The 27972-nt window shown below is 35.9% G+C and overlaps 1 protein-coding gene across 2 annotated transcripts in view; it reads left to right on the top strand.

Moving 5' to 3' along the window:
* The window catches only part of SV2C (synaptic vesicle glycoprotein 2C), a 105605-nt gene that overhangs the window by 13204 nt on the left and 64429 nt on the right, over positions 1 to 27972 (top strand). For both annotated transcript variants that reach the window (XM_032205476.1, XM_032205477.1), the window contains one exon: positions 11060 to 11751. In XM_032205476.1, the coding sequence (XP_032061367.1) occupies positions 11172 to 11751 (580 nt within the window). In that variant the 5' untranslated portion in view covers positions 11060 to 11171. The remainder of the gene's footprint in view (positions 1 to 11059; positions 11752 to 27972) is intronic.

Genomic DNA, 27972 nt, shown 5'->3' with positions numbered 1-27972 from the left:
CTTTAGTTACACTGAAAGCACAAGTGAGCATGGTACCACTAGGCAGTCCTATATTTGAGTAACAGCTTGAGTCAGTATTGGTTTCATTCAAGGGCAATATCAGTAAAAAGCCAAGGTGCAAAAAAGGGATAGCAATTAATTGAGTTGGAGACAGAAACTCAAAGTAAATGTCTTCAGACTGCAGCTCAGCCAGGATGGTGGGTGCTTTACATTTTAGGTGTCAGAGAGCAAGAACATTGTGTCTATAAATCTAGCACAGATAAACATAACTTGGTGAAAAGCTTAGAGAAATTTGGGGAATGCATATGTTTGAGGGATTGAACCACTCTGAGGATGGATTTCAGGAAATTACCAGATAGTTTTTGTTTTGTAACATGTATTCTGGGCACATGACAGGCACATTAGGTGCTCAAAATACTACTGATACTCCATTAAAAATAAAAAATAAAAAAAAAATATGGAAGTAATATGAAAAAGTAAACAAGCCTGCTGTGTACTCTCTCTCCTAAATGTTTGTTTTATCTAATTATACTGAACCTTGCAGATTAGAAGGGAATCATTAAAATGACTGTCTACCTCTCTGTCTGCCTAAGGTACTCCAGTGCACGTTGCTATAATAATGATTCAACCAATTGAAGATTTATGACATCACCCCTTCCTGCCCTTGTGTTATATGTGATAGAATATCGTATGCTTTGGTAATATTTCTAATAAGTTAGTTGAGTGGCAGCACAGGATATCAAACCCATAGTCCCCAAGTGCACCAGCTTCCCAGAGTTATTGTTCATTCAGCCTTCTGTTCTTTCAAGAGTTTCCTTTCAATTATGTTTTTCTCCTTATGTATTCACTTATAATTTAAAAAGGATGAATGTTTACAAATTCATAATCCCAGTTAATATTAAAAGTTATGCAGATTTTTTTTCTTTTTTTTTTCTTTTTTTTTTTTTTCTTACATGTTTTTAACATGTGCTCCTAGTAAATGTTAAAGATATTAGTTCTATAAAAGGTGGTACATATTCTGAATAAATCCCAATGGTTTCATTGACAGCATTTTAATTAGTTCTACTCCAGTCCCAAATGTTCACCATTATCATTCCTTGCAAACAGCCTTTTCAGACTTCAGGAGTGTGTTGCTGCTTTATGTGGCAGAAGAATGAGATCACAGACAGATAATAGAAGCTTGATGCTAAAACTGGCAGTTTGGCAGCAAAAATTGCAGTGTGTGTTCCCTATGTCTCGCCAGAAAGGAGAACTAAGGCAAAGTCTGTTTATAGACTAAATCTGCTACATATGCCAAAAGTGAACTTTCTACTAGCTGTTCTGATAAGAACTATAATCAGCAATTACTAATGAAAAATATTGTCCTATTATCCAATGTTTGCCTTTATCTAGTTGTTACTGGAGATTTTGTGGATGGTTGTTTTGGTCACAAGAAACTTCAGACATCATATATTTGAATATAAATTTCTGTATGTATATGGTAGTTTTCAATCTTCTGGGGTTTAGAGAGGCCTACAGATTTTCCCAGGGAGATAGGGAACCCCTTGTTGAGAATTTGTGCCTGGAGGCAGTAGTATTAATACTTGCTCTTAGTGAACTTTGACTGTTTAAAGTGTGGTCTGCAAGTCAGGAACATACTCTGAGTCTCTGTGAGGACCCTGAGTGCCCCAGTAGACTTTGTTTGCCCTCCCATGTCTCACCCAGACAGCTCACTGAGGCAATGTCTGCTTGATCATCCCAGAGCTCCGTTTAAACTCAGGCTTCAGTGTGTGTGACATCTACCAAGGTGCAGGAACCATGATGCTGCTCCAGGAATAAAGAGGAGGTATAAGCCAGGGGGACCACAGGTCAGGCTGGGCAGCACCATGACTGATGGGATATGGTGCCTGAGCAAGGTGAGGAGAGGTGGTGAGAACAACAGTTCCCCATCAACAGGCTGGTGCCTACCAGACAAGGTGAAGTTGTGTTACATTCAAGATCTGCCAAAGATGTCCAGTCTGCAATTCAGGATCAGCAGGGGACAGAAGAAAGGTAACATCCCCTGTAGCTCAGGCACAGATGGGGTGCCCAGGTCTGAGATCTCCTGAGCACATGTCAGAGGTTGTGAAATGAGTGTGTGGGGAGTCCCAGATGAGGCTGTTCAGGGTCACTAAGGCCTATTGGGGCACTAAGGACTCTGCCAATTTGTATGACCTAGTCAATTAAAACTCTCAGTCAGAAGAAGGAAAACCAATTACAAAGTAGAGAAACTGCAGGAAGATGGTCAACTTTAGTTTTGGGTATCGAGTCTTTCAAGAACCAGACTAAGAATTAGGATAAGAATAAATGAGAATATTGAAGATCTCAGTGATCAGAAGTGCTGCACATGCCTTTAAAGCACACACAGAAAAATGTCAGGTGTCATCGTGCTTTAAAATAAAATAAAAATGGTTCCACATGGCAAAATTTATTTCTGAGATGCTTCAGCTCACCAAGCCTTGTTGTTGTGAGCAGTTAGACACAAGGAACAGAAAATTTTTCAGGTTGGCAACCAGTCTACTTTCCAAATAAACTGAAGGAAACTTAATGAAATTGAAAAAAAAATATATTTTCCAGCTCTCCTATCTTCATGTTCTGCCTACTCTATGCTTTAAGTGACAGAGCACTGTGTTTGTTCAGTTGTGCTGTCCACCTCTACATATACTACCCAAGGGGAGAAAGCCACACTGAGGTAGAGTTCTGATTACATAATGCACTCTAAGATGCAGATAGATCCTGCTTTAACAGGGGTATAGGTTGCAGAATCTGGAAAGCTAGGGACTACTGCCTTCCCAGTATAGAGTGTATTCCTCAGTCCTTTATTTTACTCTTCCTGTGCTCATTTCTGGCCCATAATCAAGACTACAAAATAAAGGCTTATGATGTTTAGTGAACCAGGTAGGGATATAAAGTATAAGTTCTAAAATATTAAATCTGCAAGTTAATGGAAGCTATACATCTACAAACAGCTAGATTAACTATTTACTTTAGGACTTAATTTTTCCTGTAGTTGATGAAAAATTGCACGTGCTATATGGCACATGTGTACTGTGCAACTTGCAATAATAGTGTGGTTCAGGTTAACTAACTGAACAGACCTAATTTAACATGTTCTTAGAAGATGATCCATTTTGAATGTGGCTAAAATCTGAGTTTATCAGAATCTTTAGGAAGTCTTTGTTTTCCACAGTGGACTGCAATAATGTAAACAATTTGTATAATTACAAATCAGTGAAGCTTAAAATTATGTGAATGGATTTTTAGTAGCAACACTTTTTTTGTCAGCGTTATAGAGAACTTGTTATTTCTTGTCTGAAGGTTAAGACCAGGAAGCCAATGAGTCAGACTTAATTGTAAAAGATTTTCCACCTGAAACTGTTAAATTTTCCCCCAGGGAGAGGTAAAATTTTATGACTGTATGAAATCACTTTTTTTCAATGCAATGGTACTACTACAGTATTTAGATAGCACTTTCCATAATCTTTAATGTCTGAGGTTCATCTGAAGCAAAGATGCTTCAGATGTACCTTACTGCAATCATGAGATTTTAATACACAATTTACTGGTTTTCATTAGCTCACAGGCTAAAGGTAACTTTTTGAAAAATGTTCTTTTTGAAAAATGTTCTTTTCATTTTCTTTGATGAAAATGTTCTTTTCATCACAAAGGTTTTCTGATAATGACCTTAGAAAGAAACATCCTAAGTCTCAGTCTGATCTCTGGAAGTGTCTTTAAAGGCTTTTTATTTACAATATTCTGTGTTTATCTTTAAAAATAAAGTGTTGAAGGAACAGGAAGCTAGCTGTTGGTCTGCCTGGAGAGGGCTTAATTTACTCAAACAGAAAAACAATGGATGCATCTTCTGCTTTGTGTTGATTTACTTTCATCGGGTTTCCTTTCTTATATATTTTTTTTTATGTTTATTACACATATAGTCACTTCCCAGAATACTGATATGTATTATGCTGTGAATAGTGAGAATTAAACATTTTGGGGAACAATATGATATCTTGTTAGTTTATGCTTGCCATACTTGTGTCATTTATGGTAATTTACAAATGTTTTCCTACCACAGCAATTAAATCCTTTATGCAGAGTTTTGCTGACAGTACGAGTAATACAGATAGTTTGCAGACATTGGAATCAAATTTTAAAATGACTGATGCTTTTATATTTTACTTTACATTATGAAACAAACTAATCACATATAGTAATGTTGCCATTATTTGTCTTGAATTGTAGCGTTTGCTTTGGGAATAATATTGTTAACTCCTTCCAGTCAGTCTGCTGGTTAATTTCTTTCTGTGTTTGTTTGACATACATCAATGATATTTTCTGTGTCATTTTTTATTTTTTGCCATTTGAATATTAGCTTAAGATGTTACAGTAAAAACACTGCATGTGACAGAGTAGCCAGCCAAAATACAGGAAACAGTCCTAGGAAAACCCTGAAATGAACAAGATGAAATAAGAGAGGTTAGTGTACGTTATTTGGAATATGTACAGTATGTTTTTCAACCAAAGAATTTACAAAGTACCTTATTATTTAAAAGAAGCAGAGGAAAACTAAGGTGGGTATGAAACCAAATTACTTTGCAGAAGAAATTTAGCAGTCTTGCTTGTACTTGCAAAAAAATGTTTGGGAAGAACTTAGGCATGCAAGCTATTTTTAAAATAAAATAATCTGTTCAGTAACCTCCTTCCTTTCTTTCAGGTATATTTGCTGTTTTAGACCTAAGAGTCTAGCAAGTAAGATAACAATCTGTAATGCTCCCATCAACATGTTAGAATTAATATTAAAAATGGTATGAAAATGATGAATAAGATGACATTTTAAGACATTATCAACTTTTAATTATTTCAGATTTTAAATAAAGTTAAAAGTATACAAGCTTTGAAATTGAATTCATACTGAAATATACAGGAAAAAAACGCTATTTACAAATGTATTTTTAAAGCACTAAAAATGCATTTTGCCAAGGTACCTGTTAGCTGTATATTATCAGACTTTTTTTTTTCCCACTTTTTTTTTTTTCCTTGCAGTCCTCTATGAATGTTCTTCCTGTCATTCCTGATCATAGCCGATTTCTCATATTGATGAATCACCATGTCACAGGCTCTGAAAGCCATTGTTACTTTTTATGTGCAAGAACACTTCTTATCAACTGTGCTTTTTTTTTTTTTGCTTTTTTTTTTTTTCATAATGATCTGTTCCTGATGTTTTCAGATTTTTCCTTCATAGGTAGGTAGTTTTCTGTTTTAATTTTGATTTGGAATTGTATACCGTCAGCAAGCGTGCAGAATAACACAAAGAAGAAATAATCTACGATTCAAAGAGAAATGGGGGAAAACTACCACATATTCATTTTAAGACATTTTGATACCCACCCATGTCAAGTAGAGCAAGTGACCCAACTTTTCTGTCTCTTCTCTCAGTTTTCACTACTTCAAAGCAAGAAAGAGAAAATAAATGATTAAATATTCTGTATTTGATTAATTAGTTTGTCTAAGGTATTCATCTAAAAGTAAATTCTTGTGTTTCTTAACATTTATAGTCTAAAGCATTTGTTACATACTATATACCATATTGTATATCCTAATCCATTTTCAACAGCTATGTTATATTATACTAGAGGCTATATGCCATCTAATTTTGCTTTTGGAAACAGAGCTAAAATAGTAGGTATGTTCAACCAAACTGAAATCACCGGAGATCAATCTTTTGAACTACAGCAAAATCAGAATAATGTTGCTAGTCAAAGGCATGTGGCAGGGGAGTGGCAAATACCTGATACATATTTAATTACTCTTCAGATCTGATATTTCCAAATGCTTCTCCAAGACCAAATTAGTACAAAAACTGAAGATTGTTTTCGTTTTCTTATAAAGACAATGATTGTTTAAGCAGTTTTAGCTAATCATTTAGGCTTTGCGACCTCTTGGTATGTATGTGCTACCTACACCTAATATATATATAATATGTATTTATTCAGAGAAATATACATATCTGTACATATGTATGTATGATGGCTTTCCCCCCCCCCCCCCCCCCCCCCCCCCCAGATTCGCTGTAGCATTTAATTCTTTCCATCCAAGCTCATTTAATTTTACTATACAGCAGGAAATCTTCCTCTTTTTCCCTCTCATTATTTAGGTCAAATTGATGAATGCTCAGTTTCTCCTCAGATTCCCACAGCTGAAGCAGTGAAGCAGTATCCCACCAGAAAAGCATAGTATGTCATTCTTGCTTTTATTACTGGTCTGTTTTTAAGAGATATTTTGGCAAGAATACTGGATGAATACCAATAAAGAAATGGGCTTTCAATCACAGAAAACTATATAGAGAGCTTATCACTTTTTATTATTATTATTATTATTATTTTTTTTTTTTTTTTTTTCCCCAGGCAGAGACAATGCAAACACCTTTCATTCAAGGAGGAGCAGGTCAATGTGCACAGCCAGGACTCTGGGGTTCGTTGGACCTGATGATCTTTTGAGGTCCCTTCCAACCCCTACAGTTCTGTGATTCTGTGATCAGTCTGAAGTTGAGCTTGGGAAAGAGAAGTAAAATTGATGTAGTGAGTTCAGCAACTTCCATGATGAAAATATGGCAAAATAAAATATTCAAGAAATGAGAATTATGAAATCATAAAAAGGATTTTACATGTATTTCCCAACTTTTTATATTCTGTTACAAACTATAAAAAGTAACATACAATAATAAAGATGAAAAAGAATATGCACATTGAGAGAGTTGCAAAATATCTGGAAGGGTTAGAAAAACAAGGTGTTAAAATATTAATTAACATTATGCCAAGGATGCATTACCCTCTTATTATGGTTTAGTGGCAGCAACAGCTGATTCCCAAGGAGGACAATATGAGGGCAAGCAACAGAGATGGATGGAACTGACAGATAGTGTTAGCTCAGAAGTGAGGGCAGTCTGGGAGCTCAGATGCGTCCATCTCAGAGGCTATGCGCCCCTGCAGAGGGACACACAAGGCTAAGTCTTTTCAAAATGTTTTTCACAGTGGAACTGAGACTGTGACCTTGTATTTTCTCCTGAAATGTAAAGAACTGTTCCGGGGCCAATCCCAGAACTCAGCTGGTACACTAGCTTTCTGCTATTTCCTCTCCATTCTCTACTGAAATGCAGGGTGATTGTTTTCACTTAGTTCTGACACCTGAAAATGACAAAAATTATGGCTTGTGTATGCACTAATTAAGAAAATGAGTTTTCAAGAGAGGTATGAGAAGGAAGATAACTCTTGGCTCGAATGGGAAATACAATTTTCTTTAACTGCAGAAGTCTGAGAAGTGCAAAATTATGTTTAAACATGCTTGGTTAAAATAAAAAGTTTGAAAATAGCGAAATACCACTTTTCCCTAGGTTTGAATAGTCATTTCAAGTACTATGGTACAATGTGCAACTTCATCAGCTGTCACTGAAGAAACTTGGTGAACTGAACTGATTGTTTTAAGGAGTTAAATGGCTTGGTATTACAATGAAAGAGCAGATAAAATATATACCTTTGCTTTCAATAATGAAGAAAATAGTTCTATGTGAAAAGTGAGAACAAAAACAGCTTAATGAGTGAGGGTGGAACATAGATGAATCCTAAATCCACACTCTTACCTTAGATGGAAATGTTGAGCAGAGGGGATTAGAAGCCTGAGTATACTTAGTGACAGCCAGCTGAATTACACATAGTTATATCATTTCTTAAAAGGATGATGATGCTCATAAAAACTGTTTTCCACATTCTGTCACTGTTCAGGATATTCTCTGAAACATGTTTAGAACATTGAAATAATGTAGGGAGGAGTACTCAGAGCAAGTATAAAATGAAGAGTGAGCCACCTCCTAAACTGGTCCCAGCTTTTGATATTGGATGTAGCACAATAAGTACCAACTGGTAACCATACCACTTAATCAATATAATAGAATGAAAATAGGATGAAAAAAAAAAAAATAGAGCAACCAAATAATTTGTTTTGTTTGTGTACGTATCTTTGAATGTTTTGAAAAAAAAATATTTGCTAGTATTACTTGAAACCACTGTTTTCCTAGGAAACATTATCATTATTATTAGAATTAAAGGAATTGAATTGTAATGTTGTCTTCAGTTAAACCATGCTGGCTTTTTAGGTAAGATAGTTCATACTAACAAGAGTGTCTAGGCTCTCAGATATGCTTTAGCTGTTTTATGCTATCAGATAGTTGTTAATCCTCACTCTTTCAGACTTTCCAGATGCTTATTTGTAATCAATCAGTCTGACATAATTAAAAGGGTGGGGAGCTATCATGCATGATCTATAAATAATTTCTCTATATGCTTCTCACCCTTAGGACAGGGATTTCAGTTCATTGAGAAAGTGAAGTTCTTGAAAAGAATAGTGTTCCAACGAGATATGCTGCTTGGAAAGTTGGAATGATAAAATAGAAATTTTGCTTTTTACACTCAGTATGTCTTTTCTGTCTGGCTAGGTAAAAATTTGATTTAGTCTATGTATAGATTTTTTTAGCTGGCAGAGTTAGGCTGTTAATGAGTTTGAACAGGTATAAATTCTTATTGACATACCTGCTCAATTGTAAACTACAAAATAAGCTCAATTACTTTTGAAGATTTGTGTTTTCAGAGTGTAGTCTGCTGAACTCATGAGGTCGGTGTACTGTAGAAGCGCAATCACTGTTTTGCCAGTTTTGGCATTTGCACTTTACTTTTATTGTAAACTTAAACTGTTTTACCTCCATAGACAGACTCTACAGTAAAATTGAATTTGACAATATCAATATCAATGTCAGCTGAAAATCTTTAAAAGAAGGCTGTAACTACTGAAAAAAATAAAAATCTAAGAATCAGAGTCGTTCAGAGTTTTCATTAAATATACTACGCCTGCACAACCTAAAATAATCTAAAATGACCAAAAATAATCTAAAATGACCAAAACAATCTAGTAACACTTTGTAATCATTCACACTCAGAAGAATACCTATTAGGAACTCATTAAATTCTTGGTGGTATCTGTGGGAGGCTACAGTAGACTCAGTGAATGTTTTTATGCATTGAATGTTCAATAACAGCTAGTAGATACTGCAGTCCACACATAGGATGAGATGTCTAATTCAATACTGTCAGTGACATCTGAGGAGCACCTTGAAAACTGAAAAGCTGCAATTAGAGAAATTGCCTTAGCATAGACAATTCAGTGAGATGACCTACTTAGAAAGATCATCGTGTACCTAAAAGCAGGCTACAGTTTTCAGTTGTGAATATTACATAGCGTTTTTTTTTCTTTAAGGCTGCATTTCTTTCCCAGTAAATGTTCCAGTTTGCTTTGAAAAATTGAATAGTACCACCACACCTGATTTCTTTGACAAACATTCAGGCTGTTTGAAATTAATCTAGAGGAAGAAACTGAAAATAAAAACATTATCTAATATAGATGAATTTCTACAGTCATTGTTAAACAAACAAGCAATCAAAAAAACTAGGGAAATATCTTCTGGCTTCTTAAAATATGTTACCTGCATGTTTGTGTGATGTTTCAGTTTGGTTTTCTTCTAACAAAAGGACACCACACTCGTAGTTTATGTGATGCAGTATGTAATTCTGATCCCTCAAAACAATATTAGTCTGAAAACTGATGTCTGAAATATACTTCTGGGGACAGTGTTTTCAACTGAATGAAAGCTTCTCCAGGCTCCCATGGAGCTCACAGGACATATCCACAATACCTCAGGAGGTACAGGATTTTCTTCAGAAATCTGCAGCCATTTATTCTTACTCCTGTTTTACATCCCACTGCCTGTTTAGTATTACAACTGCAGCTTTTTCTGAGGTTATGTTGGAAAATGGATCATTAAAATTATCATAGTTAAAAATAACCCCTTCGCCAAGCTGGAAGCAGACAAAGTTTTTCTGGAACCACTGATACAGAAATTTGTGCCTGCTTTTTCCCAGAGGTGAGGCTTCTGCAGCCCTGTTGCAGTGCCCAGATTCATCCTCCCCTTCCCTCAAACATATGAATAATGGTGCAGTTCTGTAATCAATTTCAGCTGTTCTAACTATGGACCTTTGCCAAAGAAGGAGTCTGTATTTCTTTCGTACCTCTGCTTGCACACTGCCACCATTTCTTTCTACTACCCTTAGCAATTGTGCAGTCCCCTAGTGATTGTACAGGTGTGTGATGAGCCAAATTGCCTTGCTGATATGCCTGAGGTCTGAGCAGAAAAAAGGAAATGGTTATGTCTTCAGTCAAGTAAGGAGCTTCTGTAGCTGCAGGATCACAAATGCTGACACAGAGGAAGAGATGGAAAGCTACAGCGGGGGAGCAGGAAGGGTGGCCAGGATGAAACATCCTGGTGCTTTCACACGGGTAGATTGGCATGAGCTCATGCTGGACTAACACTGTTGGGTGTATTAGCTGAGGATATACATGTATATCCTCCAAACTGCCTCTCACTATGGACACGGGAGAGTGGGATGTATCAGCCATGATTTAGGGACTGGAAATTGCCAAAGTGTGAAAAAGCCAACACTTAAATGTACCTATCTCCTTGTATCTCCCTTACTGTAGTGTGAGGTTATACCAATAACATTGTTAAGTATTGCTCAGTGTAATGTATTAGCCATGTTCAATCAACTTTGGGGTGCTGGGTGTATTACTGAGACTTAATAGCAACTCACTGAGAGAAAAGCTGATATTTTTAGCCTTTTATTATATAGCAGTGAGCTCAAATGAAGAAGAACAGTGGAGACAGAGTCAATGTGAAATATGGCTCACGAAATTGCTTGTTTTCATTCAGGACAAAACCCAGTATCCACTGAAAAACTAAAATGTAATAAATCTTATTCTGAAAACATGTAGGTATGTTAGATTTTTCTTTAGAGTATCTTCCTTGTAACATGGTATATTTGTATGTTTTTGTACTATGTTTTTGTATGTTTTTGTACTGAACTATGGTGTCCAGTGTGAAGAAGAAAATGAAAAGAGGCAAAATATAAACTTTTTTTCTTTTTTGTCTCATATTTTTCAGGTAGTATATTACAGCTTCACAGTTTCTGCTGATGTCCAGCTCACAATAGATTTTCCAAACAGTGTTTGACAGGTGCTTCTCCAGTAGAACAGCAGTCTTTCTTTGAGACAAGATGGAGGAATCATACAAAGACAGGACTTCTTTAGTGAAAGGGGCAAAAGATATTGCTAAAGAGGTGAAGAGGCAAGCAGTGAAAAAAATGAATAAAGCTGTTGACAAAGCTCAGGACGGCTACACACAGAGGTCATACAACCGATTCCAGGATGAGGAAGATGATGATGATGATTATGTTCAAGGAGGAAATTATGGCGTAGAAGCTAATGATGATGAAGGGTCAAGTGAAGCAACCGAAGGGCATGATGAAGATGATGAAATTTATGAAGGGGAATATCAAGGAATCCCCAGTATGGGGCAGGGCAAGGATGGCATGGTGGCCTTAGGGCAGTCTATGCATGATGAATATAAGGATCGTCGTGAACTGGAAACAGAGAGGAAAGCTGATGAAGAAGAGCTAGCACAGCAGTATGAACTGATAATACAAGAATGTGGCCATGGTCGATTTCAGTGGGCACTCTTCTTTGTTTTGGGAATGGCCCTAATGGCTGATGGGGTCGAAGTTTTTGTGGTTGGATTTGTGTTACCCAGTGCTGAAACAGATATGTGTATACCCAATTCTGGATCAGGATGGCTTGGTGAGTGAAACCTTTGCTCTGTGTTCGTGCTATCAAAACTGTCACTTGCAGTATGCCTAAATATGAATTATATTAATGTTAATGCTTATATACAGATATTTTGTATTGAATATAAATCAGTATATCACATTAATAGCTAATACAGATAATAAGAAGCTTATAATTTTATTTTTTAAACAGTCATTTTCTTCTTCAGTCAGTACATATAAATAAATCAATGAGGCAGAAGACTGCACAATAAAATTTAAGAGCAGAAGGGTGTGGTGTTTTTTTTCTTGTTTACAAGAGTAGTTATCCAGATGTATTATATTAAAAACAAAACAAAACTGAAAACACAAACTGTGAATTACTAGAGTTCTTCAAGATTTGTGCAGGTGTAATAGAGAATAGATTACACACAACTGTATGGGAGCATTCCCAATGGTGAGGTGGTATACAATATAGGGAATGCAGGAAATCCAGGGAAAATGCTGTCTAGATTTTTTTCTCCCTTTTGTCTCGTTTTTTTCCTTTTCTCCCAATGACTGTCCTCTAGCCCTCCAAAAAGTATAAGGTTTATTTTGAATCATGGAGACAGAAGCCAGAGGGACGAATGGCTGAAGCTGCGCATAGGTTATGCATTTTGTGTCTGGCTGGTTGGTGGGGAAGGGCTGCATCTCACCCTGTTGCCTCTTCCCCTCGGGAGGCATAATGAAGAAACAAGCTGATCCAGCCTTGTGGACCTTGGTGAGAGCAACAGCAATGCAAGCCAGTCTCTACTTGTGCTTCCTGAGTATGCCTCAGTACAGCAGATAAAGCTAAGTTTTCATAGGGCAGAACACTGAAGAGACAAAGTAGAAGTGGTTACCCTAGGAAAATGGAAGGTAATACTGTAGGGGTTATGACATGGCAGCAAATAAAATATATGTATCATACAAGGGATTTGGATCTGAAAAGGCCCAGGCTATTGCAGAACAGATGATCTTCATCTAAAATTTTTAAGAACCTTTGTCTTATAGCAGGTATACTGTTCATTTCTGGTAGTTTTACAGTTCATGGTTCTTTCACAACACTGTCATTTTAACTTAAGCTTCACTTTTCTCCTCTTGGCTCACAATCAATTGTAAGGACCCTAAGATGTCAACTGTGAAAAAAAGCAGATTCGGAACTTTAAATAACACAAACTGGCAGAAACATTCCTGGTAGGCAATTAAGCCCATGTCAGATTGGACTCCTGACATATTTGCAATTTGGCTCTATCGGTTTAAATAAAGTTGATTGTATTAGAATCATAGAATAGTTTGGGTTGGAAAGGACCTTAAAGATCATCTAAATCCATCTAATAACCCCTCTGCTGTGGGCAGGTACACCTCCCACTAGACCAGGTTGCTCAAATCCTCATCTGCTAAAGTCATTATAAATTATCCCTGGAGCCTTCTCTTCTCCAGGTTGAATAACTCCAACTCCTTCAGTCTGTCTTCCTAGGAGTTGTGCTCTACCCGCTTGACCATTTTCATGGCCCTCCTCTAGACTCATTCTAATACGCTCATGTCCTTCTTGTGCTGTGGGTCCCAGAGCTGGGTGCAGGACTCCAGGTGGGGTCTTATGAGAGCAGAGGGTGAGAATCACCTCCCTCACCCTGCTGGCCATACTTCTTTTGATTCAGCCCAGGATACCGTCGGCTTTCTAGGCTGCAAGTGCACATCGCTGGCTCATGGTGAGCTTCTCACCCACCAGTACCCCCATGTCCTTCTCCTCAGGGCAGCTCTCAATCCATTTGATTGAGATGCTTGATTGACATTCTCCATCCAGCCGGTGCTTGGAATTACCCTAGCCCAGATGCAGGAGCTTGCACTTGGCCATGTTGAACCTCATGAGGTTTGCAGTGGCCAACCTCTCAGGCCTATCCATATCCCTCCGGATGGTATCCCTTCCCTCCAGCATGTTGACACAGCTTGATATCATTGGCAAACTTGCTGAGGGTGCACTCGGTTTCACTGTTCACGTCAACAACAAAGATGTTAAACAGTGCTGGTCCCAAAACAAACCCTTGAGGAACACCACTCATTACTGATTTCCACCTGGACATTGAATCATTGACCACAACTCTTTGAGTTTGACCATCCAGCAAATTTCTTACCCACTGATTGGTTCATCTTTCTTATCTATGTCTTTGCAACTTAGAGACAAGGATATCATGGGGGACAGTATCAAATGCTTTGCACAAGTCCAGGTAGATGATGTCAGTTGCTCTCCCCATATCCACCAATGCTGTAGCCCCATCGTAGAAGGCCACCAGATTTGTTAGGCATGATATGCTCTTAGTGAAGCCATGCTGGCTGTCGCCAATCACCTCCTTGTTTTCCATGTGCCTTAGCACACTTTCCAAGAGGATCTGCTCCATGATTTTGCTGGGCAGAGAGGTGAGACTGACAGGCCTGTAGTTCTCCGGTCTTCCTTCTTTCCCTTTTTAAAAATGGGGGTAATGTTTATCCTCTTCCAGTCAGTGGGAAAGACTCCCCTTTCCAGTCAGTGGAAAAAATTACTCTTCATTTATATTTCTGAAACCCCCTCCATGTCAGAAGGTCATGAGTGGAAATAGGTGCTGAGTTCTCACCTGTCTGGATGCTTCAAGAAATTCCTTGCCGTTTGATAATTTCTTGTTAGAAACAAACTGTTCCAGTTATCTGTACAATGCAGTGATTGAAATTCCACTAAAAGAAATTAAATTATCTAAGTTGTTATGGCTAAAGAGGCTGCATGCAAATAATTTGTTTGGTACCGCTTGTTTACACAAACTCATAAACATTACATTTGTCTTGCTTGGACCTGTGGGTTTTCAGATCTACTTTTTACAGAAAGAAGGTGCATAAGCTTGTCTATTTACATATATATATATATATATATATATATATATATATATATATATATATATATATATTTTTTTTTTTTTTGAGCTCTATAAACAATTCAAAGAGTAGAGAGAAAGAAGAGAAATGAAAACAAACCAAAAAAGTTATTACAGATAAACGTTACTGTGTCGGTGCAGATTATAACACAGACTACAGAACATGGTGGGAGAAACATTTTCTAAAAATTGCATTTTATTTAAACAGTTTCTGTAAGAATGGTGGGATGTCTGTGATTGAGAACGGTGAGTATTGTCCCATGAGTAGCAGGCACCTATGTGGGTTTTCCGATGTTTGTTAAGATGTGACTTAAGGGTAGAGAATTCCTCAGTCACTAAACTTCTTATGATGTTGTCTTGAAACATATTGGAATGAATTCACCAGTGCTTAAATGAAATTCAGTACAGAAGCTGTTAAATCCCTCATGTTATATATATGTATATATATATAACTTGCTGACGAAATTAAGGAAACAACTCTGGAAGCCTTAGGTATGCAAGCAATGTCTCCTCATAACTGAAATATGGAAACTGTGATAGTTATCCCCATTTCTTATTTTTATAATAGCAGAACACTAGCCTCTGTGTTAGGATATTAACAAAGATATAATTCTACATTAAAAGATTAAAATACAAAACTAGGAAAAAACAGGGCTAATCAGTCTTTTCTTTCCAATAGTGTATTGAAAGCATGAAAACATGGTGGTTTTATCAACATTTTCACAAAAATTATATTATTTGCCCATTGCTGATAGAAACTATAATTTGCAATCCTTCTGTACGGTGATGACTATAATACTTATAACTAATATAGATATGTAGCCCTTGCAGATAGCATAACCATAATTCCAGTGATACAAAATATTCATCAGGATGGTGAATGTTTATTGAAAGCATTTTAATATGATCATAACTAGGTCCACACAGTCATGCATTTCAATTACTTTGCTGTTGTGATTTCACATCATAATTACATCCTGACTGGGGTCTTCTAGACAGGCATATTTTTTTTCATGATTATAATTCCATAATCTAGAGGGCTTTAATGTTGTTAAAATACAAAAACCATGAGACCAGTGCTAGGAGTTATAAGGTGGAATTGGTACACATATGTAATATTTATTTTTAAGGTATTTTTCTAGACTATTAAGAAACAACCTAAAAGCACCCTAATTTGTCATTGATAAAGGACTCACTGGCTCAAATTGTAAAAAATTATTTCCCATACCTCATGCCACAATGGCTTTACAGGAAACATGAGCTGATTAAAAGCATGTGGCAATATCCATAAAACCACCTTGTTGCATTTTTTTTTTGTTTGTTTGTTTTAACTTGCAACATGGCAAATTTCCAAATTCCCTCCATATCGATCGTTGTATGAGCTTGAGATTTCGATTTGTTGATCATTGTCAGCACTTCACAGCCTGTAAGGTTACACGACGGAAGTTCTGACCAGAATCATGATTCATTTTCTTGATGTCTTTGGTTTAAATAATAACTGCCTATAACATTTTATTTATTTATTTATTTATTTTTGTGGTTGTTCTTTAAATAGATGTTTCCTTAAAAAAAAGAATGTGGACTTGCTTAAACTCTTGCAAGATTATAGTGACTTGTCATTAAGTGTGAGAATATGTTTCCAGATATGTATCTTTGTGTCTTGTATATATCTTTGAGTATGTATCTTTGGCCCAGAACTGAATACAGTATTCCAGGTATGGCCTCACGAGCACTGAGTAGACACTGCTGACTCACGCTCAAATTAATGTCCACCAGGACTCACAGTCTCTTTTCTGCAAAGCTGCTTTCCAGCTGGGTGTACGGGATAGTACAGTAACAAAAACAGAAATAATCTTTATTTGTAAAATGTGTTTTTAGTCGGTTAACCATACAGACATGGTTTCCGCTATCCAAAAAACTCAAGTATCATGTTAAATCACTGGGCTGATATTTTAGGTATTTTGAATATGAATAGCAATAGACAACTTACTTTAGGATTCAAAGGATTTCCTGACAGTCTACATGTTTAGTGTCATTTATTGCCTAGATGTATTTTTTTCTCAGATATTGCCATAATGTAATAATTATATTATGAATAATATTTGCAGGAAGAAGGGCGTCGGAGGTTTTAACTCATTGTACTGAAGTAGTTTTCAGTTTAGGACAACAGGCATGTACCTAACACTTCTGCATTGATTACCAGTTTGCATATTAGGCAGCTTGAAGAAATGTTTTATACCTCCTGTATATCTACTAAAACCTACTCAGCATAATCTAACACTGTTTCAGACAGTTATTCCTCTTACATGGGAGGAAATGCCCCCAGAGCACTCAGTAGTTGGTATGAAGTGCTTATAAGCTTTGTTAAACAATACTAAATTATTATTGAAAATTGTTTCCTCATAGTTTAAAAGAGTATTGGTCTTGCTAAATCTTTGCTACTTAGTAATACACTCTAATTTCATTGTCTGATTTTTGTTTTTGTTTGTTTGTTTGTTTGTTTCACTTCTCTTTTGGAACAACTTATATATACATATATGTATATATATTCACCAACAAATACATTCTGTAGAATTTATTAATGGCAAATACAAGTCCTACACCTCAGACAGAATGACCCAGTGACTGGTACTGACATGCTAGGTACCTCTAAAGAAAAGGGGCTTTTCCTAGCAGAAAACAAATGGGCCATGAATCAGCAGTGCCTTGCAGTGATGAAGGCTAACTGCCTTCTGGACTGCATTGGCAAGACTGTAGAAGAGGTGATAGAGGGAAATGGTTTTCCCTTCCCAACACTGACGAGACTTCACATGGGTACTGTGTCCAGCTGTGGGACAGCTTCTGCCACCTGGTAGAAGAGATAAACACATTTAAAGCAAGTAGAGTAATGCACCACTAAGGTGTTTAGAGGGCTTGAGTACATTGCATAAAAGAAGCAGCTAAGGTAACTGGTCTTGCCTAGCTCAGAGAAGAGAGGTCTAAGAGGCAAACTGACTGGAGTATTCAGTTATGTAATGGAGGGAGGGCATAGAGAAGGTGGAGTCAAACTTTTCGTAGAGAAACACAGATCACAAGTTGCAACCAGGAAACTTCTGATCGTATATAATAAAGAAAGTTCATGTGTGGTCAACCCCTGGGAGTAATTGCCTGGGAAGCTGCAGGATCTACTAGAGATTTTCAAAGAGTTGACTGTAAATGGCCCTGAGCAACGTAATCTAGATCTGGAGGTAGTCCTGATTTTGGCAGAAGTGTGGACTAGAGACCTTCAAAGGTCCCTTTCAACCTAATTTTTTTCTGATTCTAAAAAACATAACTGCCTGTAAATGCATCATTACTTACAACACTTTTATCTGTCTATAATAAAAGAGACATTGCAGTTGTTACATTTGACTAAAAAAATTAAAGGGAAGGTGGTTCTGAATTCACGGGTTGTGCACAGACTTACTAGTTTATACGAAAAGTAGAGCCTAAGTTCATTTGGACAAGACCATATATCTTGAGAAAATTATTTTCTTCCTGAGCCTGTATGGGCTTTCTCTGGTTTTGGCAGAAATCTGAAGTGTACAACTGTGAATCATAAATAAAGGCCTGCAGGAGCCGGGTCTGAAAGGACCATTTTCTAAATATTCATGCATCTACATGCCAGGCGGATTTCTCCAAAGTGTCTAGGCATCTCACTAAATCCATTGACACCCTGTAAATATCCTTAGAAGAATAAATACATGTATATGTATAGATCTGGAATGGTATAGTTATTCTCAGACTGTAGTTATTCTCAGACTGTAGTTACTCTTTAAAAGGTTTGGGTAGCTTTTCTTCATGTAACTTGTTGCTGAATGAGCAAACCTGTTTTACAGATGTTTCTCTTGCTGTGGAGATTAGACTAAAATGCACTTAAACAGAAATTTACATCGAGTATTCTTTGATCTTCAGTGATTGTGGTATTCTTTTGTCTTCCCAATCTGTAGTAGCAGCTATATGCACCCTGTGTTGGTCAGATACCTGGTGACATTGTGATTTGTAATTTAGTATGGAAGCTAAAAATATTGACTTTGCTAGATGACAGTTAAGTAAGCGTTTTATCACAAGAATTTTCTTTTTTGCCAATTATAAATAAATAATTTTTAAAGCTTGAAAAAAAAAAAAAGTGCATGAAAATTGAATGTATTGATCTTAGTGATCTGATATTACTCCTGTCTGTTAATTCATTAAAACTGTTTTTACCAGCCTCGTTTATTCTAGGTTATGTTACATGTGTTACTTAACTGAAATTCTGTCTTCAGGGCCAAGTCCAGAATTCAATGATCAAACATTATGGAAGTGTAATACTGATTACCTGATTTTGTGTTTTCCATTTCTTAAAATTCAGACATACAGTTTTTCTGGCTGAATATGAGAGGACAAATCTTTACTGTGAGGGTGCCAGATCACTGAAGGAGGTTGCCCAGAAAGATTGTGGAGTCTCCTTCCCTGGAGATGTTCAAATCCCAGTTGGATGCCATCCTGCACAATGTGCTCTAGATGATCCTGCTCAGCAGAGAGGTTGGACCAGATGATCTCCAGAGGTCCCTTCTAACCTTGGCAATTGAGGTTGCCAGAGGTCCTTTCTGTGATTCCTGGCCATCCAGTGATTCTGTAATAATGATATATTTCAGAAAACGTCTTCTTCAAGTATTACGGTTTTCTCTTGTCTACTCAGTTCTATTCCAGTGCCAGTTTTGACAACATTATTTCTCCATGTGAAAGACAGGAAGGCTCATTGGATGTTTATTTATTAAAGAGCCTGGATTTTCCTTACATAGCAGTTAGTAAAATTCATTCCTGCTGCTTATTGTTAAATATTGTTATAGGTTAGTATATACAGGTGAGAGTTATTTTGTGTTCCTGCACAGAACACAGTAGGAGAAGGTAAGCGAGCATTTTCTGGTTATGTATCAGTATGTAGCAGGCTATTATTGATATAATACCAGATGATATAACAGACTGCTAGTGATGTAAAGGAAAACCAGGCTCTGCTACTCTATATTTTACTGTTGTGTGCAGCTACTAGATGTGCTCCTATTTAGTTGAAACTTACAGGGGAATTTGTTTAGTTTTATTATGGAGAACGTGTTAAAAATATTGTTATAATTTAAAAAATAATAATTTTTAGGCTTCAGGAATAAAGGAAGAGATTCAGTTCTATTATTATTGTTATTATTATTATTATTATTACTACTTACTGTGGACTCTTTGCTGTGGTATAAATTTTATTGAAGGTCACACTGGTGTCAAAATCTTAGGTATTTATAAGTAGTTCCAAAAATTGCTGCACGCGCAAGAAATGCATCTAGGTTAAGAATAGTTATTGTAACCATTGTAGACCTTTGAGCATGAGAAATCTCACTGAAATAACAGCGAGAGTCCATTGCACTTACAGTTAATAGTAGTAATAAATCTTTACAGCAATATAAATATTTGAAAATAGACCTGCAGTCATTGAAATGTGCACTAAATATTCCAGAGGAAGGCAAAAACTGGCTTGTAGGATTAATGCCTTATTTCTTCAGAAGAAGATGTGAGAAATACAAATGCCATCATGCATGTTGTTGACCTCTGGTACAGGTCAGTTCCCTTACAATGTCATTATTGAAGTACTCCTATTGCCACACTTATTCTGCTTGCTTTCTAAACACAATTGTTTGAGGGTGGAAAATTAAGAGACCCATTCTTATCTGTTATAACCAGCTATACTATTTGGACTACTGTAGATGGTGTTTCTCTATGTTTTGCTTTTCTGAGGGGAAGGCAGGCACAGTGGAAAGTATGCTGTGTGATTTTTGTCTGTTAGGTACTAGGCTAAATACGTATTACATGGAATATCACGGGCTGGTCACAAGAGAGGCGAGGGAACACAGGTTTGAAACATTAATGAAATGCAGCATATTCAGTTCTTAGAGTGGTTGCAGGCTCCTGCTATACACCAGCAATTTAAGTGGGTCACAGCTGCCCTCCTTTTCTGAGTGTAATGATCTCATCCCCAGACCACCCTGTTGAAGACCATACTAACAGGGAGAACAGCACCATGTCAGCCATTTTTAAAGCTGCATGCAGATTTACTGAGGACTACAAACTGCTGGATAACATCAATTTACATGTGCACTCTTAGCTTTTAAGAGGTTCTCCATTTAGGAGGGGGTTAAATGCAGTATTTTATTGGCTCAATAATCAGTTTCAGTTATGCAGATTCAACTTGAGCAACAAATCCAATAAAAGCCAACTTAAAATGACTGCATTGCAGAGCTGTTGTGCAATGTATTTCAGTACAGCCAAATGCTGTTTCAACTGACTTGTCTTTTAAGAGCTCTATAAGTAAAATAATACTTTTTTTTTTTTTTAATTTAAATTATGAAAATAACAGTCTGCAATTCAGATATTTTATGTACTTGTGAAGATTGTATGACTAGCAATTAAAATATTTCTGTATTTAACTGATCTGTTATAAACATGCTTCAGCAACATGTGCAAATATGCCTATTTTCACATATAAATAAAGCTAAATAATTATGTGCTTTCAGTTATCTTGAAACTTTTGTCTGAACAATCGATTGTGTCTAAAATAGTTGTAAATTACTGGACTGCTTTTTTGGGGCGCTGCAGGTTATTTTCTGGCACTGCCTGTCCAATCACAGATCTGTGACGTTACCATTCATGTCACACACAGATTTATAATCATACAAAAATTTCCAAAAGAAGGACATTTTCCTCCCAAAGGAAAACCCTGAAGGCTATGGTGATTTTGCACATTTAATTTAACTGTCATCACCACTTTTTCTTCCCTCCCTCAACTGCTCTGGGTGATTATACATCATTTCTTAAATCAATGTGTCAAATACAGTCTTTTAATTAAACTGAACATTTTAAGTATGTTGGTGTTCTTTCTTCAAGGTTCCTGTTTGGTTAAATCTGCAGCATAAGTAAGTTATGACCCACAAGCTTTCATTTATTGAGATGTATAATCATTTATGTATTTGTAGCTCTGAATTTCACATCTCGTATAAAATTTTAAGCTGTGAAGTGAAGAGGACATATTTCTTTTTGCTGAGGAGCTCCTATTTTCACAAAGAAGTTGTTAATGAACTTCATTAAGATATAGAACAAATATAATCTAATGACTTAAAGGTTGGATTTTGTGCTTAGGGACATGTTTTAGTGGGTGATACTGGTGGTTGGACCAGATAGATGATCTTGGAGGTCTTTTCTAACCCTAATGATTCTATGACTCTGTCACAGCTGGCTAAATTTCTTCCAATGCATTTTATCCATGCATTTAATCATTGAAGGATTTTAGAACCTTTCCAAAATTCTTACTGGGCATTTTATGTTATATTATCAGTAGTGAAAACTATTGGAAGCCACTTGTATAATGAGATGTATAAGATTTGAAGTAACTACTTATCCCAGAGCTTTAGCGTGTTTATGTGAATGTCACTGATGAAAAGTACTGGATGCAGTTAACCTTTTCATCTACTGTGGCTGAATTTTACTGCAGACATAATTCTTTCCCTGTGGGTACATCTGTTCTCACTGTCTGCACCTGTTTCCCCTGCTTAAAAGAGTAGTTGGCTTTGTTTTAAATATCTGGAATATCACTACTTTCATAGCCATTTGCAACAATAAAACTCTTCTCCTCTTTCATGCCACTAACCATACAATGCTCATTGAATCGTTCACCAGTTCTTTTAAACTGATGACCCTTTTAACCAACATCCACTGGTCTTTGTTCCAGTTAGTGAGAAATAAATTTAAGAGTTTTAAATGCCACATTACATCGATTAAGTTGGTCTTGCCTTTTTTTTTTTTTTTTTTTTTTTTAAAAATAAATATTTTCTTAAGATAAATATGTGATGAAAATTAGTTTATGAGGCTGACAGATGTTTTTATCTATCCATTGTGCTGATGCATCTCCCACAGCATCTGACAACAGACATGGTCTTTATCTCTCAATCAACATTATGTGATTGAAAAAGGAAATTTCCTTGGCTAACAGTCCCACTTCCTTCTTTCCAATTTTGCATGGCATTTGTCAGACCTACTCATTTTAATGGTGCGCAAATATTTTCCTAATCTACTAGAATTCAGTGAAATTCAAGGTTAGTTTTGAAGTTGCCATGAACAAGTATTTTTAAGTAGAGATTATGAACTGATGGATGCAATCAACTTAAACAATTTTCCATTTAAACAGTATAACTCTGCTTACTGGCAATATTGTAAATACATAATTGAAAAGCCTTTTCAGCATCACTGCAGGTATATTGGCATTCCACAGAGGATTATTCTGATCTATTATTAGTCATTCTGACATTGGATTAATTAATCTATTTCATTGACTACATGAGAAGGCAAAAAGTGGTTTAATCATGAGCAAAGGGAATTCCCTTTTTTGCTAATATGTTGGTTGTATTCTAGCTGAAGGAGATTTTGTCCCTTGTCAGATGCTCTGGGAGACGTTTCAGATGCTTGCTAATTTAGTAACAGTGAGTTTAAACTTAATCCAAGTTCCTGATCATTTTAAGATTAATCCAGTGTCTTTTGTTGTTTGTTTGTTTTGTTGGTTTGGATTTTTTTTGTCAAGCCCGTGTAAATCAGATATTTTGAATGAGTGAATGAGGGTTGGTGTTTTTTGGTTTGGTTTGGTTTGGTTTGGTTTTTGGTTGGTTTGTTTTATTTATTTTTTGTTTGTTTTGGGTTTGTTTCTGTTTTTGTTTTTCAGCTTCTTTTTCTTAACTCCAATCTTTTCACTTCATTGGAAAAAAAAGGTGCTAACAGCTGCTGCATAAGTGAAGAGAAATAAAAAAGATATTTACTCCCATTTACAAGGAAAATATTTTGCATAGGGCTGGAATATAGTTGCAATAAGAAGCTTTAATGGCTGATTAGACACTGAAGAAATAACTGACAATTAGCATTAATGCTGTACAGATACTTTCACTAGGAGCGTAGTCTTACTGATCAGTTGTTAGTATCACGTATATTGATTTGTTGTGTTGAATTGATCGGTTATTAATATGGATATATATACTTTGGGCTTTTTGTTTTTAGTTCACCACTAATTATTAATTAGTGGTATTCATGGACTCCTCTCTGTTTTGAGTCAGAAGCAGGATTAGGCAAATAAGAAATTAACATTCAGGCAATAAGACTTGTAGCCGAAATGAAGTTTTGATACAAAATAAGATAATGTAGTTGATTGTGAGGGCAATTTAAACTTTTAGTGTAATTTTTTTTTTTCTATGAAATTTAATTAATCAGATTGGCAGATTGTGCAGCGAATGCAATGCACCATTCAGTCATAAGAAGCATTTACAATCATTCTGATTCTCACAATTGCCATGGAATTGTGTTTCAAATTGCACAGTCACAGTAATTTCTATTGTGGCAGTGTCAATTCAGAGCTGGGTGAAGAGAGCATTGAAGTTAGAATCTAAATTAGAGCAAAATCTGGAGGAACCTCCACTGTTGCAGTGGAAGACAACCAGGAATTGGGGGTATTAGAACAGCTTAAATAGGTGTGTTTTATCTGAGCCTTGTCTGTTAAGATTTTCTCCCTAATGCCACACGGGACTATTGGATCAAAGAAGAAGATAGCATAAAAATCATATGTTCACCTAGGAGATCTGTCAACAGCTTCATGTCATCACCAGGTTGGTAATAGCTGTCTTTTAAAAATGCTCCATATATGGGAAGAAAAATGCCACATATTGGCTGGTTTTTATAGTTGCTGTGTTGCTAAATGTAAGTGCTGATCAATTATTTCTGTTGTGAGTATCAGGAAAAGAGTGCATTGTTTTTTTAATCTATAATGCATTATTGATTTAGCTAGCCAAGTAATAGTAGCATAAAATAGCAGTGTGCTGTGTTTTGCTGCAATAATCACTACAAGTACACAGTTTGTAAATGGTCCTAGTGAAGAAAATGGATCAGCTCTGATCTGCTTTCTATTCTGAGAAATCTGTTATAGAATTAATAAATTTATATTACCACCTCATAGTAGTTTGTATTTTTTTAAGAATCTGTCATTGGCACAATAACATCCATAAGCAGAAGTTAACAATTAATACATGTATCATAATGAAATTTGTGCAAATTTGTTTTGTACATTTGATTTACATGAGTGATATTTCTGGTATAGCACTGGAAAAGCTTTAGTAAAATCTTTCCAGCTATGAATTTTCATCTCTGTAATCCCCCCCAAGGTGAATACATGCTAGAGTAGATTCATGATTTGGAAATGTATACAAGTTGTTTTCCTGGGCAAACTGTGTGTGTGTGTGTGTGTGTGTGTCTGTGTGTGTGTGTGTGTGTGTCTGTGTGTCTGTGTATGTGTGTATGTATGTATATATGTGTGTTTGTACGTATGTATGTAATTGTCCTCACTTTTCTCTTCCTCCCAAGCAAAATAATTTTTTTCCAGTCTCAGCCTTGAACTTTGTAAGTGCACACTTGGGTGATGAGTTTGGATAGCCATACTGCAAGACCCAGCAACATATTTTAGTTTCTGTGTTTAGAATAGAAAACACAACACAACACATTACAACACATTACAGTGCAATACAGCACAATACAATACAATAGTTCAGTTTGAAGGGGACTTCAAAAGTCATCTAGATGAAGATGCCATCTACCCGGCATCTTCAAAGAAAACCAAAAGTTAAAGCATATTATTGAAGCTGCAGTCCCAATGTCTCATGAACACTGACACACATGTCAGTGCCTGTCTGGGAAGCACGTTCATGTTTTACCAAAACCATTTACCAAAAACTTAAGTTTTTGATCTAAAATTTTATATCATCAAATTTTGTCTTGTATTATGTTCTTTCTGTCCTATGACTATACCTTGAGACACATTCACTTATATCTGGTTGCCTTCCATATATTTGGAGGTTCCCTAGTGTGTTCTACATCTACTTCCTTTTCTGAATTCAGTTCTCTGGCAAATTTGAACTTGATCCTTTTGGAAACCATGTTATTTTTTGTTTTGTTTTGTTTTGTTTGTTTGCTTTAATTACCATTTAATATTTTATATATTTTCACTGTTTTATGTGTGTTCTATTTGTTTTACTGTTCAAGCATTCATGATATTTCTCTTATTCTCTCTTTAAAGGTACAGTACTTGGGTACCTTGTGACAGTTTTCCTCTGATTATTTCAATAATCAATTTCAATCATCAGTTTATGCCTGTCACAGCATTATGTGTGCTTCGAGTTTTCTGGTTTGCTGATTTTTTATTTTATTTTTTTTTATAACACCTTAGAGACTGCAAACAACTGAAATTAGAACTGATTAGAACTGTACTGTTACTTTTTCTTTCAGTTTCCCACCAACACTGATTAACTGGCTGTGATCTTTCGTTTGCTTAGCTTTGCCTTCAGTCCTATTTTCCTGACTTTCATGGCTGACTTCCTCTATCAAATACTGCAGATCATCAATATTGTTTGAGAGCAGGATCATTTTGTCTGTGAACCAAATATGATCACTTGTTTTCTATTTATGTGAAGTTTCTGGTTTGGTACCAGACTGATTGTCTTCAGATGTTTTGTAGGTATCTTTAAAAGTTGTGTAAGGAGGTAGTCTGTGCTTGTTTTCTTCTTTCTATTGATGCAGTAGATGGACTATTTGTTGTATTTGTTGTACGATTGGATAGACTATGAAATACATACTACTTCTTTTTCATAGCCTATATATAAGAGCATTTCTCTGAGCTGTTTTCCTGTGTAAATACTAGGAAAACAGACTTTTAGAAGTTAATAGTTTTAAAAATTGGTTTGGATTGAAATAATGGTTCTTAGTTATCTTCTTCAAAGAAAACATTGACATTTATCTATTACTCAGAATGTTTCAGATGAGGAGATGATGTTGTCCTTTTTTATTGTTATTTTTATTTTTTTGATGTCCCTGGCATTCAGCATTTTCCTTCCTCTCAGTGAGTGTAAAATTCCTTTAATTGTCACAGAGATAAATTGTCCTTTTTTATTGACTGAGAAGGGTATCTGTATTGTCTTATTAAAAAAAAAAAAAAAAAGAAAAGAAAAAAAAAAAAGAAAAGGAAAAAAAAAAAGAAAGGGGAGGGGGGAAGAAAAGAGCTAAATGATCTGTCTTGTATGACTTTTCACTTAGGAAGTAATTATTACTATTAGAGAAATAATCATACAGGTCACTCAATTGCAAATCACACTCAAAATCCAAGAATCACTAAACTGTGATTGGCACTGTATAAACTTTTGTATTGAAACTGAAGAGCTTCAATGTTCATTTTACATTCATCTTTATATCTTTCATAAGTTTAAACAGACAAATCCTGTTACTATGATCATTATTAAAATAATTCGAATAATTTAATGGTAAGAAAGAACTGACTGTTGCAGACACGTAGTAAAAAGAATAACAAAAATATTCAAAATGAAATTGTAATTGAGCATCTTCACTACACGCTATAAAACTGCAGATTGAAGTCTGTCTGCAGGTGTCTGGAGAGGAAATGCAGAAGGAGTGGATTAGTCTGCAGAGCAGTAACAAACCAAGAGCCTGATATCACAGAATCACAGCATGGTTGAGATTGGAAAGGACCTCTGAAAATCATCTAGTCCAACCCCACTGCCAAGCAAGGTCACCTACAGCACATTGCACAGGATGACATCCAGTCATGTTTTGGATATCTCCAGAGAAGGAGACTACAACCTCTCTGGGCAACCTGTTCCAGTGATCTGTCACCCTCACAGTAAAGAAGTGCCCTCTCATTATGTTCTGGCATATGGAGATTTTCATATATTGCATACTGTTAGGTTAAAAAAAAAAAAAATCGTCTAGCATCTGAAGTTAGGACACAAACTAGCTTTTGGATAAAGGAAATCATGTCTGTAGAAGTTCTGAACTTGCAAAGGCTTGTGCAAATTTTTCATTTTGTTTAATGTGGTCTGCTAGCTTATTTGTTTGAAAGAAGTGCCTATCATCTTCTCCAAATGGCCAAACAGTTAATGTTTTGCTACTTTAATCATTTAGATCTAAACCTTATAAAAGTACCAGTCCATATACATATACCTTGCTATTCCACTACTTCAGGCATTGCTCAGATAAAAGAAGAATTTATTGTTATTGTTATGTTGGATCTTCCTTAGGCTGACATTTATAATATTTTCCAAAGTATAAAAAAATCCTTTAATCTTATTTTTGCAGTTATTTTTTACTACTTTTTCTAGTTCCATGAAATGTGTTCCTCACTCAGACAAATGACTTAAACAACAAAATAAAAAAACAAGCAAACAAAACAAACAACAACAACAAAAAACCACCTTCTT

This window comes from Aythya fuligula, chromosome Z, assembly GCF_009819795.1.
Source record: "Aythya fuligula isolate bAytFul2 chromosome Z, bAytFul2.pri, whole genome shotgun sequence".
NCBI classification, from domain to species: domain Eukaryota; kingdom Metazoa; phylum Chordata; class Aves; order Anseriformes; family Anatidae; genus Aythya; species Aythya fuligula.
Note: the sequence above shows the minus strand (reverse complement) of the source record. Positions and strands in the feature narration are given on the sequence as shown.